Here is a 26,599-nt window from a genome sequence, read left to right as displayed (position 1 = left end):
CTTCACTTCTCACTCTATGTCGGACCCGATTACTCACAAGAACTACTACCTTTGAATTCACTCTTCGTTTAAATAATGGACCCTTGTCCTATCTCACAGGAGACAAGCACCAGCCAGTGGCTTGTTCCTTCTATTGCTGAAACGAACTGTAGAGGCTAATTGAGACAGAGACAAACTGTCCCTGGTCAAAACTACTCCAAAGGAAAAACTTCTACTTAACTGACAGTTGCAGTTGCGTCTACCAGAGCATCACCGTCTTCTCATAGTTGCAGTTCCTATAGACTCATCAGTAGCGGCTACTACCTGCTCGATGCTACAGGGCCTCGTCTGCTTGTGCCCTCTTCTGCTACTGCGACGACTCTGCTTCTTGCTGCTCGTGGATGCTCTTAAATACTCATTTTGAGGGTTTTCCCTGCTCGAACACAGCCCTCGCACCCGCTTTCTCTAACTTATTTTTCGGTCTTCCCGGACATTTCTTCGCTGTGGATCTTTATTGGATTCGATATGTCCTGCAGAGTCCCGGGGCGGAAAGTTCCTTCTTGCCCTCCAAGGTCCGAGAGACGCGCTGTTAATATCCTCGACGTGCTTAGTAGCTCAGGCTATTTGTACTGTGCGACACTTTCCCTTCCGTGTCTGCGGAACTTCGGGTTTCACTGCACGACGTCTACTTTAGATATAGTGGCTGAATCTTTATATTATGCGTTGCTAAGAATAGCTATGTCACTTTGTTAGTTAAATCCTCTGGGGACCTGACAGTTAATATACGAACAGAAATAAGACATCAGACATTTGAAGTTTGTTCTTTAAGTAATTCATTTATTTGTTTATTTTATTTGTGCTTGCATGTTATCACCAGCCTGATTAAAATATTTGCCCTTACATCGACTTTCATACATGTAAATAAGTGCGACATTTTTGTCAAGATCTTTGTTCAAAGCAACAGTTGTATAGCACATGCTGGATGCTCGTAAAGTTTCGCTGTCACAGTGTAAATGAATATCGACTGTGTAAAAGTGTGGCAAGTGATATACCAACTGGCCATCAAAATGGAAGCAGACAGATGGACACTAACGAAAACAGCCGTCCATACTGTCACTGTAAGTAACAAACTAAATTTACATACATTTCGACAGGAAAAAATAGCCATGGAAATATATTAAAGCGTGTTCCACCTTGTCACAGAGGCACCGTCCAGCATTATGCTAGAAATAATGATGTAACGTCCAGAAACCATCCGAAGATGAACCTGAAAAGGTTCGAAATCCGGTTCACGAGATAGTAAATATTATTATTGAGAACAGTGATTATTTGCAGTTTTATGTATTTACATTCAACTGACAGTCACCGGTTCTAAATTATCTGTATTGGATAAGCTTAATAATCCTTTTTTCCGCTATTGTTATTTCATACGCCTTGCCCTATATGGGCGTGGTGTGGGCTGCCAGCGGTAAATTATCTCGCTTTTCAGCTTAGAGCATTTGCAAAAATTAATGAAGAAATGACAAAACGTGTGTATGGATGGTAAAGTTACAAAATTTTACATGCAGTGTAGAGGCGATTGCAAATGTAAAGAGTGGTTTTCATGTTTTAAAGTTTTATAAGAAAAATAACAATCTGACAGGTTAACATAAAAAAGAGAAAAACGGACATATGAAAATTTAAAGAGGAAAATGAAAGTGACAACCTTCGTTAAAATGAAGCACTACACTTTCACTAAAGAGCTGAAACACTTACGCTAGGGGAAGAAGCTGTGGGGAGATTAAACACTTGGATGACGGTGAGTATAAATTCAGAAGCCTCTCTACGTTATCCGTTGAGAGAGGACAGGTGATATAACGGATACTGAGAGAGACGGAAGGAAGGATGAGTCTGGTGGGTGGGCGAGGCCGTGGAGTCAGGCGGTGAAGTGAAGAAGGAAACAGAGGGGAAACCCTGGTGTGGAATGGAGATAATATAGCTGAAAGGACGGATAATTACCGGAGCGGACTTCATTATCCTGGGAAGGGAGTCGGTTGAAGTTGCATTCGGACAGGGTATGGATTGTGCATAGGTGTAGGGACCGTGGGACATGTTTGTAAGGTCGCGACGGCATGCCAGGTTGGTTATAAGAGTGGAGACAGTGGGTTTATTAGACTCTACTTTTCGGGTAGTGTGGGAGGTGCAGAGGTGTTCGATGTGGGGAAGAAGGGATGGTAACGTGAAGAGAGGGTAGAGTATCCATTTGGAAGAAGATACATATGTCGTCAGAGCTCAGTCTCTTCAGTGTAGCAATACAATAGGGCCGAAGCTCTGCACGTAGTGAAACGACGTAAGTTACGTAAATTGTCACAATGTTAAGATCCTTTACACAAATCGCTATAAAGCGATCTCCCAAAACATTGCTTACATGTCAACTGAGCCCGCTGGGGCAAAAATATATTCAGAAGTCGTGTTTTATGTGTACTTGTCAGAGATAGTGCAGTCCCGCGATAAAAATTATAAGTTTCGTCCCATGACTCGATTTTACATCTTGTGACGGCTATGTGGTAAGATACAAAAAAACAGGATCGAAAGATTTATTTATAACAAAATGATGTGAAAATACGTATGTTATCTGTCCCAAGGACCTTAAATTGTTCTGTGTGCTCATGCAGAACATGGCAACAGTAATCTTACATATCTGTTTGTTTGCATCTACATTGAAAACATTAAAAAATAGTGAGAGCACAATTTGCTTGTCCACGAAACGGCCTACAGTATAATGCAAGAAAATAGCAAAACATATAAGAAGATATAACCGCGTACATACAGGATATGTCTTTTTGCTAAGCTCTGATATGAGAAATTAAATTAAATTATGTAAAAGGTTGTGTATGTGTAGTAATACCATTCCTAGATGCTTAAAACATCATCGAGAAAAATGTGAAAACCAATTTCACTATGTTATGAACCGCTACTAAAATAGAAGGTACAAAACGAGAGACACTCTCAAGATAAAATGAACTCCAGGAGATAAAATGAAATTACAGATGTAAAGTGCATGGGAGGGTACTTGTCTCTCCTCGTTATCGCGTATCAAAATTGCAATTGAATAGAAACCGGAGAGAGCTCTTATACAGTTTCGTAAACAGCATTTAGATCTCTGAAGTAAAATGTACGTAATGTTATTTTCATAATTTTTGTAACGTACTACTGTCTGATGGCTTGTTTGTGCAGCTCTGTACATACACCATGTGCTTCACTTTGTTTATATTTTTTAGCTTTTACAGTGGCAGTTGATAATGACCGAAAGGTCGAAATTACAATAACGAAGTGAAATAACTTATTTTCTATAGTCAATGGCAAACGTGATGTCTATCAAAAAAAGAAATAAATCTGCATGACTTAGAAACTCATCAATTGAAGTTAATCACAGTCCGATGTAATACCTTCAAACTGTTCCGCTGTCCTCGAGTATTAGTCTACAGACTACACGATGGGGAGACACCGTCTGCCACCACGATAAGTGGGTGTAGGTCATTAAAAATTGATTGCAATCGTAAATTACAGGTTAGACCTTTAAAAATCCCTTGTTTTCCATGGCGATGTTAAGCTATTGGTTTCTCAAACTGTTTATCTTGAACACTTGATGATTTGTTAAGAGCAAAAGGAATAAACACTTGAGCGTTTGTGATTACATAAGGCATTCATCCTGGCAAACCACTTACTATGGAAATAGAACATAAAATTTGTGCAGTCATTAGCTGTAGTATAAGATGAAGGATTTAGTGACGTAGATAACGATTTAGAATGCCAGTTTAGAACACCATAGAGTAATCGTGAACGGAAGACAAAATGACGAATGATAGTATTTGCGTAGGATACAATAACAAAACGTTTCACTGTCTTCTAAGAAAATAATATCCTGTATTACAAAAGTGCATGTTTTTCAGCTTCTAGATTATTAGATAGTCTTACAATTACTGATGACGGATAGAACTTAGGGAATAAAAACTAAATCTAACTTTTGGTAAAAACTTGTGCACATACGTTCTTGTCGATGATGTGTCTCTTGAAATCTTCCAAGTTGCACCCTTCTTAAGTCAGTTCTGATATTTTGAAGATATATCTCTTACATTCCAAAATTTGTATCTCTTCTACTGTTAAAAAGAGAGACAACCTCATTCTTGTAACTTCCTGCATGTATTTATATAAAATGATTTGAAGTGTTACCAAATCGGGAATGCTTGATTGAATTTTACCTCTTTCCTACATGCTTATTTATTTATCTAGCTTGGATATATTAGTGGATAAGGAGAGACGTGTACTGTGTTGTTACTGGAATTTTAAGTGTCCTGACGATCTGTTGAAATGCAGTTGTTCTGTTTCTGTTAGAATGTAAATTGTTTAAAATGGTGTTTGTTCTGAAATGTCACTTGGTTGCTAGCTCTTCTCTCAGTCTGACCAGATGGAGTGGCGAAGTTCGGTTTTTGGTGGAGGCTTTTGCTATACAAAGGAAATGTTTCGATTTACAATAACGTTTCTGACTGTATCTATTTTGAGAACATTCACGCTTGTTTTTATGTTTGTTACAATGTAGGAACGGTTGTAGAGGTGATCTGAGAAGGCAGTGTTGTGTTGTATATTAACGTTGATTATTTTTATTACGATTCTTGTTTGTTTGGTTATGTGTTTGTCTTTCGTCACACGTATTAATTACGGAGTTTTGTTTTCTGAAACAGCGATTATCTGTTATTGTGGGATGTTATTTTTTCTTTCACTTCACATCTTCTTGCTGCGTCATTAGATAATAAGTCAATCTCGGTCCTTTACTACTCTTATCCGGTTTCACCATGGACATTTACTGTTGCATAGAATTTTGCGACCTCGTGTACATCATCTCTTGTATTATTTGTCTCTAACTCTGTGAATAAAGCGCCTTTCTCACTTGCTTGCTGTTGATGTAGTGTAAAGAAAAATTAATTTTTATGTCTTGGAATTGTTTTTTGTCAACGTGTTCTTTCTCTGTCGTAAGTAGTGTTAATGGGTCCAGCTATTAATGGCTCCAGCTATGATCTCTTTTTGTTTCTAGTTTCTGTAACAGACAGATATTGCCATCCAAATGTGTGTACAGACAGGTCCTTGTTATTTGGGATTATATCAGTGATTTTTTTAAGTTATAAATACTTGTTTTTTCAGGAGGAATATTAACTATTTCAAGATATAGTTGGTTGTGTCAGTCGGTTGTAACAGACACGTAGGGTGGTATTAACGAGCGTACTTCTTGGTCAGTGTATATTTTGCTGTACACAAGCTGTACGGGGACCATACTGTATGAATAATAACGGTTAATACGAAGGTGTGTGTTCTGAGAATAGGCTTGTCAGTCCGATACCGGTAAACAATAGATCTGAATTTTATATGTGCAACTGACATGGCCGAAATAAAAATAAACAAAATTATCCAGTTTCCTCAGATAATATCGTGGACTTATTCGAATAAAAATCCGCATAAGACATCTTCAGTTTTTATTGGTTCAGAAACACAGCTATTAGAATATAACCCAAACAAATATACAAGGGTGGTCTTAAGCAAAGGCAGGTGATCAAGTTAGACACTGATTTTTACAGAAACTGCTACCTGCGACTACAGCGAATTTTCGATTTCTCTTGAAAATATCACTTGTCTTTCATCTGCGGTTACCTTGGCGTTCTTGCATGAGAGCAGCAACATTCGCTACATAAATGATCAATTCGTCTTATGTAATTACTCTTTTCTCTGCAGACTTCGCCTTCCACCCATCCCTACAGACAAAATATCGAAAGAGGTAAGGCCAGGAAACGTCATCATTTCTGCCTATCCATCTTCCGGGGAATGCTAGATGACTTGACACCTGGCGACTAGGATGTGCAAAAGGGCCCCGGCAAGCTGCAATAATATAACAATCGCTGTAGCCCAAGGAATCTGTTCCAATAAAGCTGAAAGCACGTTTTCAAAAAACCCAGGATAATGGTGCCATCTAATTCTCAGTGATAACATAACAGCCCAATCAACTAATTGTCCATTGCCAACTCCACTTATTTACAAAGGAGTTTTCCTGTAAATTTCTCTCCTCAAAGATATTTGAGTTTTATCCGATTACTATTCTGTATTATTGATACCGTCACGAGTAAATTACCTTCACCACTGAAGTATATCAGTAGGACTACTTGGCGATTTGCAATCAGGCAACCGCAAAATACAAACTATCTCTCTCTTTCTGCTGTTAGTGATGCCGTGCTGACGCTATGTACGCCATATTCTTGAATGCCTAACGTTGATACGCGTAGAAATTCTACGTGCACGTGTTGCAGGACTATGTTCTACCAAACGAGTAGTGTATCCTACTTCATCCACACCCAGTTCATTCGCCTGTTCAGATGAGGCATGGCTTCTGGGCACTGCCCTACTCTCTCGCCGTTTTATTTAGTGAAAACACAAACACTCTTGAACCTGTTACTCGGTGGTTAGGACATCGTCTACCATTTTCTCTACAAGTAACATTGGCAGTATATCCATACTCAAACACAATGTCAGCATACTTAGCATTTGTGAATATGTGCAGCATTTTAAGGAAAATCAAATAGCTAACGTTACGCACATCCTCAATACTTCAACTTGATAAGAAAAAACACAGTCGTTAAATAAACCTGCAGCAACTCGAGTACTAATAAGCGAAATGAAAGCTTATAGCAGTGACCAGCTGTACATCTTGAACTAACAGAACTTGGACATGCTTTATATAGTGTGTTTTATTAGAGTTAGTGTCTAGTGCCACCACTAAAACTATTTCCCATCATCCTGCAACACTCTGTATCACAGCAAAAATACCTAATAATGCTGAGGTCAGTGGCTGCATTGGTTCCAAACTGAAACTAAAACCAATCAAAATAATACTAGTTCATTAAAAGCTTTAAAAGCGTTATCATTTGGATGTCTTTCAATGTCTTCCACAATTTTCACTATTTCTGATGTGGTATCATACACGGTTTTCAAGGCAAAGGAAAGGAGTGTTGTGCTATGTGGAATGTTTATGTTTTATTTCATTTCTTAATTGCATTAGGTTGGTTACATTTCTGGCTAGTGTATTTTAGTACTGCTTTGAGGGGATATACCGTGCGTATCTTTGTGTAAACTGAGTCGGGTGCCTCTGTATTTAAGCTATAGTTAAGTGACCTAACAGCGACATACGGTTTCGTATCTGAGGTTGCCATGAAAGCGTCTGACTTTGGGGGGGGGGGGGGGGGGGGACAGAAAATGGAAACACCAAAAACTCGAAATATCACCATTACTAACACGGTGTAGGAAGTAGGAAACCGATAGCCGTTCAAAGCAGCTTCCAGGCGTCTCGGAACGTATAATGTATTTACTTCTGTATGCTTTTCAAGGTAATCCTGTGCCATTCTCCCTGGAAAATAGTCGCAAATTCAGGTAACGAAGATGGAGGTGGAAGCGACCACACATCCTTCTGTCCAAGGCCCATCACAAAGGATCAGTAGTACGAAGATGTGGTGAGTGAGGTGGCCAAGGGAGATGCGTAATTGATCCTCGTGCTCACAAAACCAGAGTTTGAAGATGCGAGCTGTGTGAACAGGCGCCCTGCTGTTTTGGTATACAACATCGGCATAGGAGAACAAACATTTTGCAATGTGATTAACCTAATCACCCTAAATGGTGACGTAAATTTAGACAGTAATCCAAACTTGCGGAGTAGCAATGGGGCCCGAGGAATACCACGATATGACTGCCCAAATCATCACCAAACTCCAGCCATTTTTTGCCCTTCGAACGTAAGCTCTGCTGTAAACTGGAAACAGTATGAAAGAAGACTCATCCTATCAAATGACCTCCCTCCATTCCTCCACAATCCAGTTTTTATGTGTTCAGCACTACGTTTTCCGGTTAAGGGCAACTGCATCGCTGGTGAGGGTTTTGGAATTACCAGCCCGCCTGGCGATTCCTTGCTGGTGGAACGCCCTTCGTTCTGTTTTGGTGTTGGCAAAGGTCACGAGTACGACATTCAGTTGCCCAGTGACTTTTAGTAATTACCATCTCTTATTTTTCGTCAGAATCGTCTTCAATGACTGTCTGCCACGGTCACTCAACGCACACTATCATCAGCGATTTGACATAGCGGATGACTTTCTTTCTCTTTCCTGTATACGTCTCAAATCTTCGATATTGTGCCTCTTGAAACACCAAACACTTCGGATACCTTGGTTATGGAAGCACCGACCATACGAGAACCAACAATTTGCTCACACTCTCATTCACTTCGATCGTACATAATGCGCTCACATCTGCACAGAACACTGTTCTGACCAACACTGATACTTGCAACGTATTGGGGATACTACACAGGTGTTTTTATGGCCAAATACAATATTGCGTTCTGCCGGCTTAACTAATTTCTCTACGTTTAAACACGAGTATCTCTCGGTACTGTGGTTCAGTCCCTGTAAGTGTAAAGTTGTGGTCTCCTTTTGCATTTACTGTACGTTGGACAATATCCTTCTGGTTGGGGAGCGCGACATTGTACACCTGTTTTAAGCAAATCATTCTCACTTTCATGGTACAAACTTTCCTGTCATTCATTATCAACTGTCGTTTTCTCGTTCACTATTGTTTGCAGTTGTAATGTGGTCATAATTGGAAACCATAGTCAGCAGCAGTACTTGAATCCGAGACAAGTGCTACATATGGCCACGTGCCCTAACAGCCGCTCTCACAGTTTTACCACCGCCAGTACGTTGCCGGACTAGCACTAGCGGTAGTGGTAGAAAGGTTATTGCGGAGAAACGGCTAACCCACAGTCTGCGGTATTGTTGGTAGAATGAATGTTCACTCTTCAGCGGAGTGTTCGCTGATTTGAAACTTTTGTAAACCGTGCAGTCCCGGTTTGAGTCTTGCTCCAGCATCGTTTTAACCTGGCAGAAAATTTCAAATCAGCGGACACTCAGCTGTAGAGTAAATATTCATTCTCACAATTACAATTTTTCTCCAGTTTTTCAAAGTTTTTTCAAGTTATTTGTCTTTTAGTTTTATGTTTTATTTATACTATAATGTTTGTCATTACTTTCTTGATAAGCGTAACTCATTAACCAAGTGCTTACAGAGGTTCCTTCTTCTTTATATTGTTCCACAATTTTATCTGAATATTACTGACGTATCACTGTACGTTTAATTTATTCGACCTGAAGTTCCTTATGTGGTAACTTTATTCGTTCCAGGAACTAAATAACCAATGTATATCTCTTCTTTTGGTGGGTTAAGAAGCAGATATGCAAATCGGTTTATGACAAAGATCCCTTCATAAAAAGTCACAACTTCATGATGTCCTTAGTGCTATTGCAGTCACTTGATGTCATGCTGAGAAAAAGAGTAACATAAGATCTCTTGATTTCTTTGCAGGAGAAGCTGTATATGTCAACCATCGTATGGACTGCAAATATAGAACCACCGTCAGAGAGCGCTTTTCTGACGGAATCTCCCATTTCGATTTTGAACGAAGGCCGTTTTGCGAAAGTGCCTCTCATGATCGGTGTCACTTCTGCTGAACTTGGTGAGTGTGAAATGATTATGCATTAGTAAAAATGGAGCACATGCACTAAATGTACCTCCTGAAGCGAACGCCTACTGGATCGTGCTCCTGTGTCTTCAGGTTTCAGCATTCTCGGCCAGTCAGAGGTGATCACCAACCTGAACGAAAAATTTGAGCAAGTCGTGGGCCCCTGTCTTCACCTGCCGACAACCGAAGAGCAGACGGAAGCTGCCTTGAGGATTAGAAACTTCTATTTTGGCAACGAAACTATCTCTGCAGAAAATCCAGAGCCATTAGTACAGGTGAGTCAATATTTAAGTGATCTTTTCCTACTGTGCGATAACTGTGACGAAACGATGACACAAAAATTAACGGTCTGATTGTAGAAAACCTGAGAGGTTGGTTGTCTTTTGAAATGCTACAATAATTACGTAAGATATACGAGGTGGTTGTGACTAAACTTCCGATACCTGCGCCAGTGTAGACGAGACACCGCATGGGTACCGAGCTTTATAGAAATGATGTTCAGACCGTGTGCTGCGCGATTTTCGCTGTTAGTAGTGTAAGTGTCGTGACTCTCGTTCAGTCGCCGGCACGGGTACGGGGATGCACGATTGAAATACCAGCACCAGCGTCCATTACAAGCGCAGGCCTCTAACATGAGTCTGAACAAGGTCAACAGGGCTTTACTTGTAAAGCTGTTCGCTACAGCGCTGCTTCTCTTAGCGAGTATCAAGCATGAAGTTTGAGGCATTAAAGGAATGCAAAGGGGTGCTTTTTGCGCACCACAGCTGAAGAACATGATCCGAAAGTTCGAATAACTGGCTACCTGGGAATTGTTCATGGGAGAGGCCGACGGACAATTACGCCACTAATTGATGAAAAAGTTACTGCAGCCATGGCTGAGAATGGTAAACGCGATGTACAATCTTCAAGCAGCTGAACTTTCCACGCTCTACCATTCCCGGGCAGCAGCAGAGCAAAGTACAGTGCGCTTCCAGGCTGTAGTTGATGCAGATGGTCATCAGACTGAGCAGCGTGTGTAACCTTAAACGTGAACGTGGTGAAACGCAACCACTAAGAAAGAATTAAAGGGTAAGGGGATGTGGGGGGTCGGGGAGGGAGGGGGGGGGGGAGGAGCAGAAGCTGTGTGGCACTTAATCTTGTGGCTGGTATACTTGGAAACAGTGGTCACAGAGTGTGAAGCACTGAGCTCTACAGGAGCAATACAGGAAAAGACGTATATTATTAAAACAATTGTTTCTTAAATAAAACAAGGCACCAAGATGGTTAATTGCAGTGAACAGCACAAGCAGAGCTCTTGCTTTAGGAAGAACAGTTTCAATTAAATGGGTTTCATGAGTATCTTTCACTCCAATAAGTTCTAGACAATTATTCTTTTCAAAAAATGGAAGGCGTCTAGTTCCAAAGAATTGTGTCAGTGTTAACTGCAGGTACCCTTGTTAATTATTTTGTTACAATTCGGGATCACAACGTTCATGAGTGACCAGTGAGACAGTTAATTAATCGATGGAAAACCTCATAGCCTTGAGTACGTAACTGTGACTCTCAATAAAACAGTTAGGTTAAATACTTAAAGCAAGTAACACAGCCTCAAGCAAGCGGCCATTTTTAACTACCAGATAATATGCAAATATACTTTGACCGACGGTAGACGTAACTTACCAAACAAAGAACAATTAGTTTAAAAACTTGAAAGCAAAATACCACATCATTAACAAAGTGACCATTACTGTCCGGCAGCAAATTTACTTACTATACGAGACGTGATTTACTAATAGAACCCCAAAGAATAACTGGCGATATGAGTATCTGAGTAAGCACATATTTCATAAGCACAGACGGCCGTAACTGACGAGTAAAAGAAACAATACGATTAAATATTTAAAACAAATAGCAACGCATCAAAGAAGTACCGACTATTGCCAAGCAGATAACTCCGTATGACAGGTGTTATACGGAGAGAACGCCCAAGAACAACTGATAATATGAGTTTCTGAATAGTCAAATACTGTTCAGACACCAGCGGGCCTAACTGACCAGTACAAGAACAATTAAATCCAATCTTACAAGAAATGTAACCTAGTATGAGCCAAGCGGTGTATATACATGGCACGCCATACTTTCAGTAAGCTTACAAACAGTGAAATCTGATGTTTTAAGCCGGATTTTCCAGTTGCAGATGGCTCCCCATACTGTAGGCAATTCACAGAGAGCATGGAAAAAAAGATTCAGCGTAATTTACATTGCTCATCTGCCACAAGCCAACCTTAACTAACGCCACTGTGTACACAACTGCTGTAACATAGGCCTCCGAGTCACATCAGCATCTTCCAAAATTTCGATACTAACTTACGCGTGGGAAAATAGAGCACACGCTCGTCTTCGCGCTTCCCTCCCCTTCACAAAACAAAGCAGATGTAGTTCTTAAACACGGAGCAAGGTTACGACGATCTGGGAGACAGTCAAAGAACTTCTTTGTAATGTTCGGGAATGCTCACCCTACTTCCACAGGCAAGGAGTATTCCAAACCAGAGATGAGACCTCATCACAACTAGGTACGACAGCCACGAGCCCCGCGCCAGCAGACTTCTTCGGTCTGCAGCACACGTCTTCCGTTGACAGCGGCCACCCGTCTCTCCTCGCGCTGTCCTCCTACGACCGTGTACACAACACCAATTTCCGAAGCTAGCCACCCGCAGCGTGCCCTCGGTTCACTACAGCCGCCCACCTCTGTCCATCACGTCTGACTTCCAACTTTATACTTGCTGTTGCGGGTCGTCCCCTTTTGCCTGGAGCCACGTATCAATATATTTGCTTGTCTCAACGAACACCGGGCAGAATCGATGGGCACTCACCACATGGTATGCCGTTAACAAGTGTTATTCGGAAACAGAAATGTTTTCGTTCAATGATTAATTCGTTATTTCTCTTCCGCTTGTTCTTATAAATGTTTCCACAAAGTTCCATTGTCCTACGATCACCCATTTATAATCACCCTGTACTACGAAAATGATAATTGAGGTACACAAGTGCGGGAGGACGAACACCTTTCATACAGATTTTGTGGTCGCTAAAGGACTGAAACACACTACAATACGCTTCGAACCAATCAAAGAACGGATGTCCATATTACGATTAAGGGGAAAATTTTCCAACATAATAGTTATAAATATACATGCACCCAAAGATCTGTTGTTCATACAACAGAAGGATGAGCTTTATAGCAAGGTAGAGCAGTTGTATGATCAGGTTCCCAAATATAGTGTTAAGATCTTAATAGGAGACTTGAGAGCAAAAATAGGAAAATAAGAGGCTTATCAGCTAACTATAGGAAAACATAACCTCCATGAAATATTGATATTTCAATGTCAATGGAATTAGGGTTGTAGATTGTGCTGTAAGTGAGACATGACTGTCACCAGTACATGTTTTCACACAAAAAGATACACAAAGAAACATGGATGTCACCAGATGGACAAATTAGAAATCAGATAGACCTTATATTGATTGACCGGTAGCATGGATCAGACGTAATGGATGTTACGAGCCAACGTGGAGTTGACTGCAGTTCAGACCATCACAGAGTGAGAGTTAAGAGCAGGCAACGGATCTCACTATTGGTAGACATAAAGGCCAGAAACAGAAGAGTTTTGACATTAAGAAATTAAAGTCAGAAGAAATACGGAGAGCATATTAGACTAAAATAGAAGAGGAGATTAAGAACGATACCAACACATCAAATGAACATATGGAAATAATGAGGAAACGATGTAAGACTGCAATCCTCGAGGCAGCTGGGGAGATTTTGGGACATGTACAGGCTCAAAGGAAGGCAGGTTGGTTTGATGAAGAATGTATGAGAAGAATTGAGGAGCGTAACATAACACGAATGAAATTATTTCAGAGAAGAACTAGAGAAAATCTGAATGACCATAATAAGGAGCGCCGTGTAGCTTTGAGGGTTTGCAGAAAGAAGAAAAGAGCACTAGAAAAGAAAAAATGGAAGAAATCGAACAGCTAGGAGAAGAGAAATGTACCAAAAGATTAAAGAAGGAAGGGCTGAGTTTCAGGCCAGAACAAATAAATGTAGAAATAAAGAAGGGGATTTGATAGGGGAGAGTAATAAAACACTCGACAGATGGGCAGAATGCTTCGAAGAGTTACTGAACCCAGATGTAGAAAGATTAGAACAAGGAGAACTGGTGGAAACAACTCATTATGGACCAGAGTTCTTACCTTGGTACCCACACTGGAGGAAGTGATACAGGCCATTAAGGTTTTAGAAAATAATAGGGCACCTGGAGAAGATCATATCCAGGCTGAACTCCTCAAATATGGTGGGGATGCACTGTGGAAAGCAATACATAAGGTAATACTGAACATCTGGCAGGAGGAGAGCATGACAATGGAGTGAAGAACGACTATTATGTGACCCATATATAAAAAAGGAGATAAGTTAAACTGCCAGAATTACCGAGGAATATCCCTGATATGTACTAAATATGAAGTGTTCTCCAAGATGCTAGCTAGGAGGCTTACTCCCTATGTGGAAGAGAGAATTGGAGACTATCAGAGTGGCTTTAGAAGAAATACGTCATCAACTGACCAAATATTCACATTACGCGTACTACTTGAAAAATGTGAACATCAAATAAACATACATCAGCTCTTTGACGATTTTAAACAAGCCTATGGTAGCCTCTTAAGAGTGACATTGCGGAATGTGATGGAAGAGGCAGGAATACCTAAGGAGCTCGTTAAACTTATTATGATGACCCTCAGTGAAACCAACTTGAAATTAAAAATACGGAGCGAAATCTCCAGAGAAGTGGGAGTGAATATGGGACTGAACAAGGTGACAATATATCCTCACTGCTATTCAACCTCTGCCTGGAAAAAGTCATAAGTCAGATAGAGATAAATAGAGGAGGAACCACTTTTAACCGTTCTCAGCAGTACCTAGAACACGCAGATTATCTCGCACTACCAGCACGAAACACTGCTGTGCCGGATGATGCCTATCAACAATTGGAGAGAGGTGCAAGGGAACTTGGCCTGGTAGTCAATGTCGAAAAGACCAGATATATGGCAAAGACAAACCAGCGAAACCTACCAAACCTCAGGACAGCCTTCAAGAAGTCTGAAAGGGTGAGAGACTTCAGGTACCTCTGATCCACTGTCACAGAAACCAGCAGCGAGGTGAAAGGTAGAATAACAGCAGCAACAGATGCTACTTTGTCACATTACCCATGCTTAGGATCTCACTTCTATCACTAAAATATAAAATCCTCATTTACAAAACAATTGTAAGGCCAGTTGTTATGCGTGGTGCAAATGAGGAAAGGATCCTTAGCATTTGGGAGAGAAAGTTTCTGCGTAAGATATGCGGCCCAATAGAGATCAAGAAGCATCACGCATCCGTACGAATGTAGAATTAGAACAACTTTTTGATAAACCTAACATTGGCACTACTATTAAAATAAGAAGACTGCGATGGGCAGGACACGTGGGCGGAATGGAGTAAGATAGCACATATAAGAAGATTTTTGATCGCAAGGCTGGAGGCAGACGGCGTAGTGGACGTCCCAGAAAGAAATGAGTGTACGGAATTGTAGAAGACATGAAAAAGGTTGGGTGCCAGAGGATGGAAATCCATGGACAGGATAGAGTAGCAGGATATTGTGATGCAGGCCAAGGCCCTCCAAGGGCTGTAAATCCGAGTAGTAGTAAGTGGTAGTAGTAGCAGTACTGAGGGGCAGTCACGTGGTTTTAATTTACGCTGTTTCAGCACGAAAGAATCCGACTGCGTTCATGAAACACGTCGATGTTGTTAGCCCTCCTCCACATCTGCAATCTTCAGTATCACATATTTCCCAGCTGTTTCCAGTTTCAGCCCTCCAAGGGCTGTAAATCCGAGTAGTAGTAAGTGGTAGTAGTAGCAGTACTGAGGGGCAGTCACGTGGATTTAATTTACGCTGTTACAGCACGAAAGAATCCGACTGCGTTCATGAAACACGCCGTGTTGTTAGCCCTCCTCCACATCTGCACTCTTCAGTGTCACATATTTCCCAGCTGTTTTCAGTTTCAGCCCTCCAAGGGCTGTAAATCCGAGTAGTAGTAAGTGGTAGTAGTAGCAGTACTGAGGGGCAGTCACGTGGTTTTAATTTACGCTGTTTCGGCACGAAAGAATCCGACTGCGTTCATGAAACACGCCGTTGTTGTTAGCCCTCCTCCACATCTGCGCTCTTCAGTATCACATATTTCCCAGCTGTTTTCAGTTTCAGCCCTCCAAGGGCTGTAAATCCGAGTAGTAGTATGTGGTAGTAGTAGCAGTACTGAGGGGCAGTCACGTGGTTTTAATTTACGCTGTTTCAGCACGAAAGAATCCGAATGCGTTCATGAAACACGTCGATGTTGTTAGCCCTCCTCCACATATGCACTCTTCAGTATCACATATTTCCCAGCTGTTTTCATTTTGAGCCCTCCTAGCGCTGTAAATCCGAGTAGTAGTAAGTGGTAGTAGTAGCAGTACTGAGGGGCAGTCACGTGGTTTTAATTTACGCTGTTTCGGCACGAAAGAATCCGACTGCGTTCATGAAACACGCCGTTGTTGTTAGCCCTCCTCCACATCTGCGCTCTTCAGTATCACATATTTCCCAGCTGTTTTCAGTTTCAGCCCTCCAAGGGCTGTAAATCCGAGTAGTAGTAAGTGGTAGTAGTAGCAGTACTGAGGGGCAGTCACGTGGTTTTAATTTACGCTGTTTCAGCATGAAAGAATCCGACTGCGTTCATGAAACACGCCGATGCTGTTAGCCCTTCTCCACATCTGCACTCTTCAGTATCACATATTTCATAGCTGTTTTCAGTTTCAGCCCTGCATCGGCTGTAAATCCGAGTAGTAGTAAGTGGTAGTAGTAGCAGTACTGAGGGGCAGTCACGTGGTTTTAATTTACGCTGTTTCAGCACGAAAGAATCCAACTGCGTTCATGAAACACGTCGATGTTGTTAGCCCTCCTCCACATCTGCACTCGTCAGTTCACATATTTCCCAGCTGTTTTCAGTTTCAGCCCTCCAAGGGCTGTAAATCCGAGTAGTAGTATGTGGTAGTAGTAGCAGTACTGAGGGGCAGTCACGTGGTTTTAATTTACGCTGTTTCAGCACGAAAGAATCCGAATGCGTTCATGAAACACGTCGATGTTGTTAGCCCTCCTCCACATATGCACTCTTCAGTATCACATATTTCCGAGCTGTTTTCAGTTTCAGCCCTGCAAGGGCTGTAAATCCGAGTAGTAGTCAGTGGTAGTAGTAGTAGTACTGAGGGGCAGTCACGTGGTTTTAATTTACGCTGTTTCAGCACGAAAGAATCCGACGGCGTTCATGAAACACGTCGATGTTGTTGGCCCTCCTCCACATCTGCACTCCTCAGTATCACATATTTCCCAGCTGTTTTCAGTTTCATCCCTCCAAGGGCTGTAAATCCGAGTAGTAGTAAGTGGTAGTAGTAGCAGTACTGAGGGGCAGTCACGTGGTTTTAATTTACGCTGTTTCAGCACGAAAGAATCCAACTGCGTTCATGAAACACGCCGTGTTGTTAGCTATCCACCACATCTGCACTCTTCAGTATCACATATTTCCCAGCTGTTTTCAGTTTCAGCCCTCCAAGGGCTGTAAATCCGAGTAGTAGTAAGTGGTAGTAGTAGCAGTACTGAGGGGCAGTCACGTTGTTTTAATTTACGCTGTTTCAGCATGAAAGAATCCGACTGCGTTCATGAAACACGCCGATGTTGTTAGCCCTCCTCCACATCTGCACTCTTCAGTATGACATATTTGCCAACTGTTTTCAGTTTCAGCCCTGCAAGGGCTGTAAATCCGAGTAGTAGTAAGTGGTAGTAGTAGCAGTACTGAGGGGCCGTCACGTGGTTCTAATTTACGCTGTTTCAGCATGAAAGAATCCGACTGCGTTCATGAAACACGTCGATGTTGTTAGCCCTCCTCCACATCTGCACTCTTCAGTATCACATATTTCCCAGCTGTTTTCAGTTTCAGCCCTGCAAGGGCTGTAAATCCGAGTAGTAGTAAGTGGTAGTAGTAGCAGTACTGAGGGGCAGTCACGTGGTTTTAATTTACGCTGCTTCAGCATGAAAGAATCCGACTGCGTTCATGAAACACGTCGATGTTGTTAGCCCTCCTCCACATCTGCAATCATCAGTATCACATATTTCCCAGCTGTTTTCAGTTTCAGCCCTCCAAGGGCTGTAAATCCGAGTAGTAGTAAGTGGTAGTAGTAGCAGTACTGAGGGGCAGTCACGTGGTTCTAATTTACGCTGTTTCAGCATGAAAGAATCCGACTGCGTTCATGAAACACGTCGATGTTCTTAGCCCTCCTCCACATCTATACTCTTCAGTATCACATATTTCCCAGCTGTTTTCAGTTTCAGCCCTGCAAGGGCTGTAAATCCGAGTAGTAGTAAGTGGTAGTAGTAGCAGTACTGAGGGGCAGTCACGTGGTTTTAATTTATGCTGTTTGAGCATGAAAGAATCCGACTGCGTTCATGAAACTCGTCGATGATGTTAGCCCTCCTACACATCTGCAATCTTCAGTATCACATATTTCCCAGCTGTTTTCAGTTTCAGCCCTGCAAGGGCTGTAAATCCGAGTAGTAGTAAGTGGTAGTAGTAGCAGTACTGAGGGGCAGTCACGTGGTTCTAATTTACGCTGCTTCAGCACAAAAGAATCCGACTGCGTTCATGAAACACGTCGATGTTGTTAGCCCTCCTCCACATCTGCACTCGTCAGTATCACATATTTCCCAGCTGTTTTCAGTTTCAGCACTGCAAGGGCTGTAAATCCGAGTAGTAGTAAGTGGTAGTAGTAGCAGTACTGAGGGGCAGTCACGTGGTTTTAATTTACGCTGCTTCAGCACGAAAGAATCCGACTGCGTTCATGAAACACGCCGTGTTGTTAGCCCTCCTCCACATCTGCACTCGTCAGTATCACATATTTCCGAGCTGTTTTCAGTTTCAGCCCTGCAAGGGCTGTAAATCCGAGTAGTAGTAAGTCGTAGTAGTAGCAGTACTGAGGGGCAGTCACGTGGTTTTAATTTACGTTGTTTCAGCATGAAAGAATCCGACTGCGTTCATGAAACACGTCGATGTTGTTAGCCCTTCTCCACATCTGGACTCTTCAGTATCACATATTTCCCAGCTGTTTTCAGTTTCAGCCCTGCAAGGGCTGTAAATCCGAGTAGTAGTAAGTGGTAGTAGTAGCAGTACTGAGGGGCAGTCACGTGGTTTTAATTTACGCTGTTTCAGCATGATAGAATCCGACTGCGTTCATGAAACACGTCGATGTTGTTAGCCCTCCTCCACATCTGCACTCTCCAGTATCACATATTTCCCAGCTGATTTCAGTTTCAGCCCTGCAAGGGCTGTAAATCCGAGTAGTAGTAAGTGGTAGTAGTAGCAGTACTGAGGGGCAGTCACGTGGTTTTAATTTACGCTGTTTCAGCACGAAAGAATCCGACTGCGTTCATGAAACACGTCGATGTTGTTACCATCCTCCACATCTGCAATCTTCAGTATCACATATTTCCCAGCTGTTTTCAGTTTCAGCCCCCCAAGGGCTGTAAATCCGAGTAGTAGTAAGTGGTAGTAGTAGCAGTACTGAGGGGCAGTCACGTGGTTTTAATTTACGCTGTTTCAGCACGAAAGAATCCGACTGCGTTCATGAAACACGTCGATGTTGTTACCATTCTCCACATCTGCAATCTTCAGTATCACATATTTCCCAGCTGTTTTCAGTTCAGCCCTCCAAGGGCTGTAAATCCGAGTAGTAGTAAGTGGTAGTAGTAGCAGTACTGAGGGGCAGTCACGTGGTTTTAATTTACGCTGTTTCAGCATGAGAGAATCCGACTGCGTTCATGAAACACGTCGATGTTGTTAGCCCTCCTCCACATCTGCACTCTTCAGTATCACATATTTCCCAGCTGTTTTCAGTTTCAGCCCTGCAAGGGCTGTAATTCCGAGTAGTAGTAAGTGGTAGTAGTAGCAGTACTGAGGGGCAGTCACGTGGTTTTAATTTACGCTGCTTCAGCACAAAAGAATCCGACTGCGTTCATGAAACACGTCGATGTTGTTAGCCCTCCTCGACATCTGCAATCTTCAGTATCACATATTTCCCAGCTGTTTTCAGTTTCAGCCCTCCAAGGGCTGTAAATCCGAGTAGTAGTAAGTGGTAGTAGTAGCAGTACTGAGGGGCAGTCACGTGGTTTTAATTTACGCTGTTTCAGCATGAAAGAATCCGACTGCGTTCATGAAACACGTCGATATTCTTAGCCCTCCTCCACATCTGCACTCATCAGTATCACATATTTCCCAGCTGTTTTCAGTTTCAGCCCTGCAAGGGCTGTAAATCCGAGTAGTAGTAAGTGGTAGTAGTAGCAGTACTGAGGGGCAGTCACGTGGTTTTAATTTACGCTGTTTGAGCATGAAAGAATCCGAATGCGTTCATGAAACACGTCGATGTTGTTAGCCCTCCTCCACATCTGCAATCTTCAGTATCATATATTTCCGAGCTGTTTTCAGTTTCAGCCCTGCAAGGGCTGTAAATCCCAGTAGTAGTAAGTGGTAGTAGTAGCAGTACTGAGGGGCAGTCACGTGGTTCTAATTTACGCTGCTTCAGCACAAAAGAATCCGACTGCGTTCATGAAACACGTCGATGTTGTTAGCCCTCCTCCACATCTGAACTCGTCAGTATCACATATTTCCCAGCTGTTTTCAGTTTCAGCCCTGCAAGGGCTGTAAATCCCAGTAGTAGTAAGTGGTAGTAGCAGCAGTACTGAGGGGCAGTCACGTTGTTTTAATTTACGCTGTTTCAGCACGAAAGAATCCAGCTGCGTTCATGAAACACGTCGATGTTGTTGGCCCTCCTCCACATCTGCACTCTTCAGTATGACATATTTCCCAGCTGTTTTCAGTTTCAGCCCTCCAAGGGCTGTAAATCCGAGTAGTAGTAAGTGGTAGTAGTAGCAGTACTGAGGGGCAGTCACGTGGTTTTAATTTACGCTGCTTCAGCACGAAAGAATCCGACTGCGTTCATGAAACACGCCGTGTTGTTAGCCCTCCTCCACATCTGCACTCGTCAGTATCACATATTTCCGGAGCTGTTTTCAGTTTCAGCCCTGCAAGGGCTGTAAATCCGAGTAGTAGTAAGTGGTAGTAGTAGCAGTACTGAGGGGCAGTCACGTGGTTTTAATTTACGCTGTATCAGCACGAAAGAATCCGACTGCGTTCATGAAACACGCCGTGTTGTTAGCCCTCCTCCACATCTGCACTCTTCAGTATGACATATTTCCCAGCTGTTTTCAGTTTCAGCCCTCCAAGGGCTGTAAATCCGAGTAGTAGTAAGTGGTAGTAGTAGCAGTACTGAGGGGCAGTCACGTGGTTCTAATTTACGCTGCTTCAGCACGAAAGAATCCGACTGCGTTCATGAAACACGCCGTGTTGTTAGCCCTCCTCCACATCTGCACTCGTCAGTATCACATATTTCCGGAGCTGTTTTCAGTTTCAGCCCTGCAAGGGCTGTAAATCCTAGTAGTAGTAAGTGGTAGTAGTAGCAGTACTGAGGGGCAGTCACGTGGTTCTAATTTACGCTGTTTCAGCATGAAAGAATCCGACTGCGTTCATGAATCACGTCGATGTTCTTAGCCCTCCTCCACATCTGCACTCTTCAGTATCACATATTTCCCAGCTGTTTTCAGTTTCAGCCCTGCAAGGGCTGTAAATCCGAGTAGTAGTAAGTGGTAGTAGTAGCAGTACTGAGGGGCAGTCACGTGGTTTTAATTTACGCCGTTTCAGCGTGAAAGAATCCGACTGCGTTCATGAAACACGCCGATGTTGTTAGCCCTCCTCCACATCTGCACTCTTCAGTATCACATATTTCCGAGCTGTTTTCAGTTTCAGCCCTGCAAGGGCTGTAAATCCGAGTAGTAGTAAGTGGTAGTAGTAGCAGTACTGAGGGGCAGTCACGTGGTTTTAATTTACGCTGTTTCAGCATGAAAGAATCCGTTTGCGTTCATGAAACACGCCGATGTTGTTAGCCCTCCTCCACATCTGCACTCTTCAGTATCACATATTTCCGAGCTGTTTTCAGTTTCAGCCCTGCAAGGGCTGTAAATCCCAGTAGTAGTAAGTGGTAGTAGTAGCAGTACTGAGGGGCAGTCACGTGGTTCTAATTTACGCTGTTTCACCATGAAAGAATCCGACTGCGTTCATGAAACACGTCGATGTTCTAAGCCCTCCTCCACATCTGCACTCTTCAGTATCACATATTTCCCAGCTGTTTTCAGTTTCAGCCCTGCAAGGGCTGTAAATCCGAGTAGTAGTAAGTGGTAGTAGTAGCAGTACTGAGGGGCAGTCACGTTGTTTTAATTTACGCTGTTTCAGCATGACAGAATCCTTCAGCGTTCATGAAACACGCCGATGTTGTTAGCCCTCCTCCACATCTGCCCTCTTCAGTATCACATATTTCCGAGCTGTTTTCAGTTTCAGCCCTGCAAGGGCTGTAAATCCCACTAGTAGTAAGTGGTAGTAGTAGCAGTACTGAGGGGCAGTCACGTGGTTCTAATTTACGCTGTTTCAGCATGAAAGAATCCGACTGCGTTCATGAAACACGTCGATCTTCTTAGCCCTCCTCCACATCTGCACTCTTCAGTATCACATATTTCCGAGCTGTTTTCAGTTTCAGCCCTGCAAGGGCTGTAAATCCGAGTAGTAGTAAGTGGTAGTAGTAGCAGTACTGAGGGGCAGTCACGTGGTTTTAATTTACGTTGTTTCAGCATGAAAGAATCCGACTGCGTTCATGAAACACGTCGATGTTGTTAGCCCTTCTCCACATCTGGACTCTTCAGTATCACATATTTCCCAGCTGTTTTCAGTTTCAGCCCTGCAAGGGCTGTAAATCCGAGCAGTAGTAAGTGGTAGTAGTAGCAGTACTGAGGGGCAGTCACGTGGTTTTAATTTACGCTGTTTCAGCATGAAAGAATCCGACTGCGTTCATGAAACACGCCGTGTTGTTAGCCCTCCTCCACATCTGCACTCGTCAGTATCACATATTTCCCAGCTGTTTTCAGTTTCAGCCCTGCAAGGGCTGTAAATCCGAGTAGTAGTAAGTGGTAGTAGTAGCAGTACTGAGGGGCAGTCACGTGGTTTTAATTTACGCTGCTTCAGCATGAAAGAATCCGACTGCGTTCATGAAACACGCCGTGTTGTTAGCCCTCCTCCACATCTGCACTCGTCAGTATCACATATTTCCCAGCTGTTTTCAGTTTCAGCCCTGCAAGGGCTGTAAATCCGAGTAGTAGTAAGTGGTAGTAGTAGCAGTACTGAGGGGCAGTCACGTGGTTCTAATTTACGCTGCTTCAGCACGAAAGAATCCGACTGCGTTCATGAAACACGCCGTGTTGTTAGCCCTCCTCCACATCTGCACTCTTCAGTATGACATATTTCCCAGCTGTTTTCAGTTTCAGCCCTCCAAGGGCTGTAAATCCGAGTAGTAGTAAGTGGTAGTAGTAGCAGTACTGAGGGGCAGTCACGTGGTTTTAATTTACGCTGTTTCAGCTTGAAAGAATCCGACTGCATTCATGAAACACACCGATGTTGTTAGCCCTCCTCCACATCTGCACTCTTTAGTATCACATATTTCCCAGCTGTTTTCAGTTTCAGCCCTGCAAGGGCTGTAAATCCGAGTAGTAGTAAGTGGTAGTAGTAGCAGTACTGAGGGGCAGTCACGTGGTTTTAATTTACGCTGCTTCAGCATGAAAGAATCCGACTGCGTTCATGAAACACGCCGTGTTGTTAGCCCTCCTCCACATCTGCACTCGTCAGTATCACATATTTCCCAGCTGTTTTCAGTTTCAGCCCTGCAAGGGCTGTAAATCCGAGTAGTAGTAAGTGGTAGTAGTAGCAGTACTGAGGGGCAGTCACGTGGTTCTAATTTACGCTGTTTCAGCATGAAAGAATCCGACTGCGTTCATGAAACACGTCGATCTTCTTAGCCCTCCTCCACATCTGCACTCTTCAGTATCACATATTTCCGAGCTGTTTTCAGTTTCAGCCCTGCAAGGGCTGTAAATCCGAGTAGTAGTAAGTGGTAGTAGTAGCAGTACTGAGGGGCAGTCACGTGGTTTTAATTTACGTTGTTTCAGCATGAAAGAATCCGACTGCGTTCATGAAACACGTCGATGTTGTTAGCCCTTCTCCACATCTGGACTCTTCAGTATCACATATTTCCCAGCTGTTTTCAGTTTCAGCCCTGCAAGGGCTGTAAATCCGAGCAGTAGTAAGTGGTAGTAGTAGCAGTACTGAGGGGCAGTCACGTGGTTTTAATTTACGCTGTTTCAGCATGAAAGAATCCGACTGCGTTCATGAAACACGCCGTGTTGTTAGCCCTCCTCCACATCTGCACTCGTCAGTATCACATATTTCCCAGCTGTTTTCAGTTTCAGCCCTGCAAGGGCTGTAAATCCGAGTAGTAGTAAGTGGTAGTAGTAGCAGTACTGAGGGGCAGTCACGTGGTTTTAATTTACGCTGCTTCAGCATGAAAGAATCCGACTGCGTTCATGAAACACGCCGTGTTGTTAGCCCTCCTCCACATCTGCACTCGTCAGTATCACATATTTCCCAGCTGTTTTCAGTTTCAGCCCTGCAAGGGCTGTAAATCCGAGCAGTAGTAAGTGGTAGTAGTAGCAGTACTGAGGGGCAGTCACGTGGTTTTAATTTACGCTGCTTCAGCATGAAAGAATCCGACTGCGTTCATGAAACACGCCGTGTTGTTAGCCCTCCTCCACATCTGCACTCGTCAGTATCACATATTTCCCAGCTGTTTTCAGTTTCAGCCCTGCAAGGGCTGTAAATCCGAGTAGTAGTAAGTGGTAGTAGTAGCAGTACTGAGGGGCAGTCACGTGGTTCTAATTTACGCTGCTTCAGCACGAAAGAATCCGACTGCGTTCATGAAACACGCCGTGTTGTTAGCCCTCCTCCACATCTGCACTCTTCAGTATGACATATTTCCCAGCTGTTTTCAGTTTCAGCCCTCCAAGGGCTGTAAATCCGAGTAGTAGTAAGTGGTAGTAGTAGCAGTACTGAGGGGCAGTCACGTGGTTTTAATTTACGCTGTTTCAGCTTGAAAGAATCCGACTGCATTCATGAAACACACCGATGTTGTTAGCCCTCCTCCACATCTGCACTCTTTAGTATCACATATTTCCCAGCTGTTTTCAGTTTCAGCCCTGCAAGGGCTGTAAATCCGAGTAGTAGTAAGTGGTAGTAGTAGCAGTACTGAGGGGCAGTCACGTGGTTTTAATTTACGCTGCTTCAGCATGAAAGAATCCGACTGCGTTCATGAAACACGCCGTGTTGTTAGCCCTCCTCCACATCTGCACTCGTCAGTATCACATATTTCCCAGCTGTTTTCAGTTTCAGCCCTGCAAGGGCTGTAAATCCGAGTAGTAGTAAGTGGTAGTAGTAGCAGTACTGAGGGGCAGTCACGTGGTTCTAATTTACGCTGTTTCAGCATGAAAGAATCCGACTGCGTTCATGAAACACGTCGATCTTCTTAGCCCTCCTCCACATCTGCACTCTTCAGTATCACATATTTCCGAGCTGTTTTCAGTTTCAGCCCTGCAAGGGCTGTAAATCCGAGTAGTAGTAAGTGGTAGTAGTAGCAGTACTGAGGGGCAGTCACGTGGTTTTAATTTACGTTGTTTCAGCATGAAAGAATCCGACTGCGTTCATGAAACACGTCGATGTTGTTAGCCCTTCTCCACATCTGGACTCTTCAGTATCACATATTTCCCAGCTGTTTTCAGTTTCAGCCCTGCAAGGGCTGTAAATCCGAGCAGTAGTAAGTGGTAGTAGTAGCAGTACTGAGGGGCAGTCACGTGGTTTTAATTTACGCTGTTTCAGCATGAAAGAATCCGACTGCGTTCATGAAACACGCCGTGTTGTTAGCCCTCCTCCACATCTGCACTCGTCAGTATCACATATTTCCCAGCTGTTTTCAGTTTCAGCCCTGCAAGGGCTGTAAATCCGAGTAGTAGTAAGTGGTAGTAGTAGCAGTACTGAGGGGCAGTCACGTGGTTTTAATTTACGCTGCTTCAGCATGAAAGAATCCGACTGCGTTCATGAAACACGCCGTGTTGTTAGCCCTCCTCCACATCTGCACTCGTCAGTATCACATATTTCCCAGCTGTTTTCAGTTTCAGCCCTGCAAGGGCTGTAAATCCGAGTAGTAGTAAGTGGTAGTAGTAGCAGTACTGAGGGGCAGTCACGTGGTTCTAATTTACGCTGCTTCAGCACGAAAGAATCCGACTGCGTTCATGAAACACGCCGTGTTGTTAGCCCTCCTCCACATCTGCACTCGTCAGTATCACATATTTCCCAGCTGTTTTCAGTTTCAGCCCTGCAAGGGCTGTAAATCCGAGTAGTAGTAAGTGGTAGTAGTAGCAGTACTGAGGGGCAGTCACGTTGTTTTAATTTACGCTGTTTCAGCATGACAGAATCCTTCAGCGTTCATGAAACACGCCGATGTTGTTAGCCCTCCTCCACATCTGCCCTCTTCAGTATCACATATTTCCGAGCTGTTTTCAGTTTCAGCCCTGCAAGGGCTGTAAATCCCACTAGTAGTAAGTGGTAGTAGTAGCAGTACTGAGGGGCAGTCACGTGGTTCTAATTTACGCTGTTTCAGCATGAAAGAATCCGACTGCGTTCATGAAACACGTCGATCTTCTTAGCCCTCCTCCACATCTGCACTCTTCAATATCACATATTTCCGAGCTGTTTTCAGTTTCAGCCCTGCAAGGGCTGTAAATCCGAGTAGTAGTAAGTGGTAGTAGTAGCAGTACTGAGGGGCAGTCACGTGGTTTTAATTTACGTTGTTTCAGCATGAAAGAATCCGACTGCGTTCATGAAACACGTCGATGTTGTTAGCCCTTCTCCACATCTGGACTCTTCAGTATCACATATTTCCCAGCTGTTTTC

At 43.2% G+C, this 26,599-nt stretch overlaps 1 protein-coding gene across 1 annotated transcript in view; it reads left to right on the top strand.

Moving 5' to 3' along the window:
* LOC126356129 (para-nitrobenzyl esterase-like) overlaps positions 1-26,599 on the top strand; it is a 67,658-nt gene that overhangs the window by 23,394 nt on the left and 17,665 nt on the right. The window contains exons 6-7 of the mRNA XM_050006836.1: positions 9,409-9,559; positions 9,659-9,840. Coding sequence (XP_049862793.1) covers positions 9,409-9,559; positions 9,659-9,840 — 333 coding nt within the window. The remainder of the gene's footprint in view (positions 1-9,408; positions 9,560-9,658; positions 9,841-26,599) is intronic.

The sequence above is a fragment of the Schistocerca gregaria genome, chromosome 3 (genome assembly GCF_023897955.1).
Source record: "Schistocerca gregaria isolate iqSchGreg1 chromosome 3, iqSchGreg1.2, whole genome shotgun sequence".
In the NCBI taxonomy this organism is placed as follows: Eukaryota; Metazoa; Arthropoda; class Insecta; order Orthoptera; family Acrididae; genus Schistocerca; species Schistocerca gregaria.
This window is presented reverse-complemented; position numbering and strand designations above follow the sequence as displayed.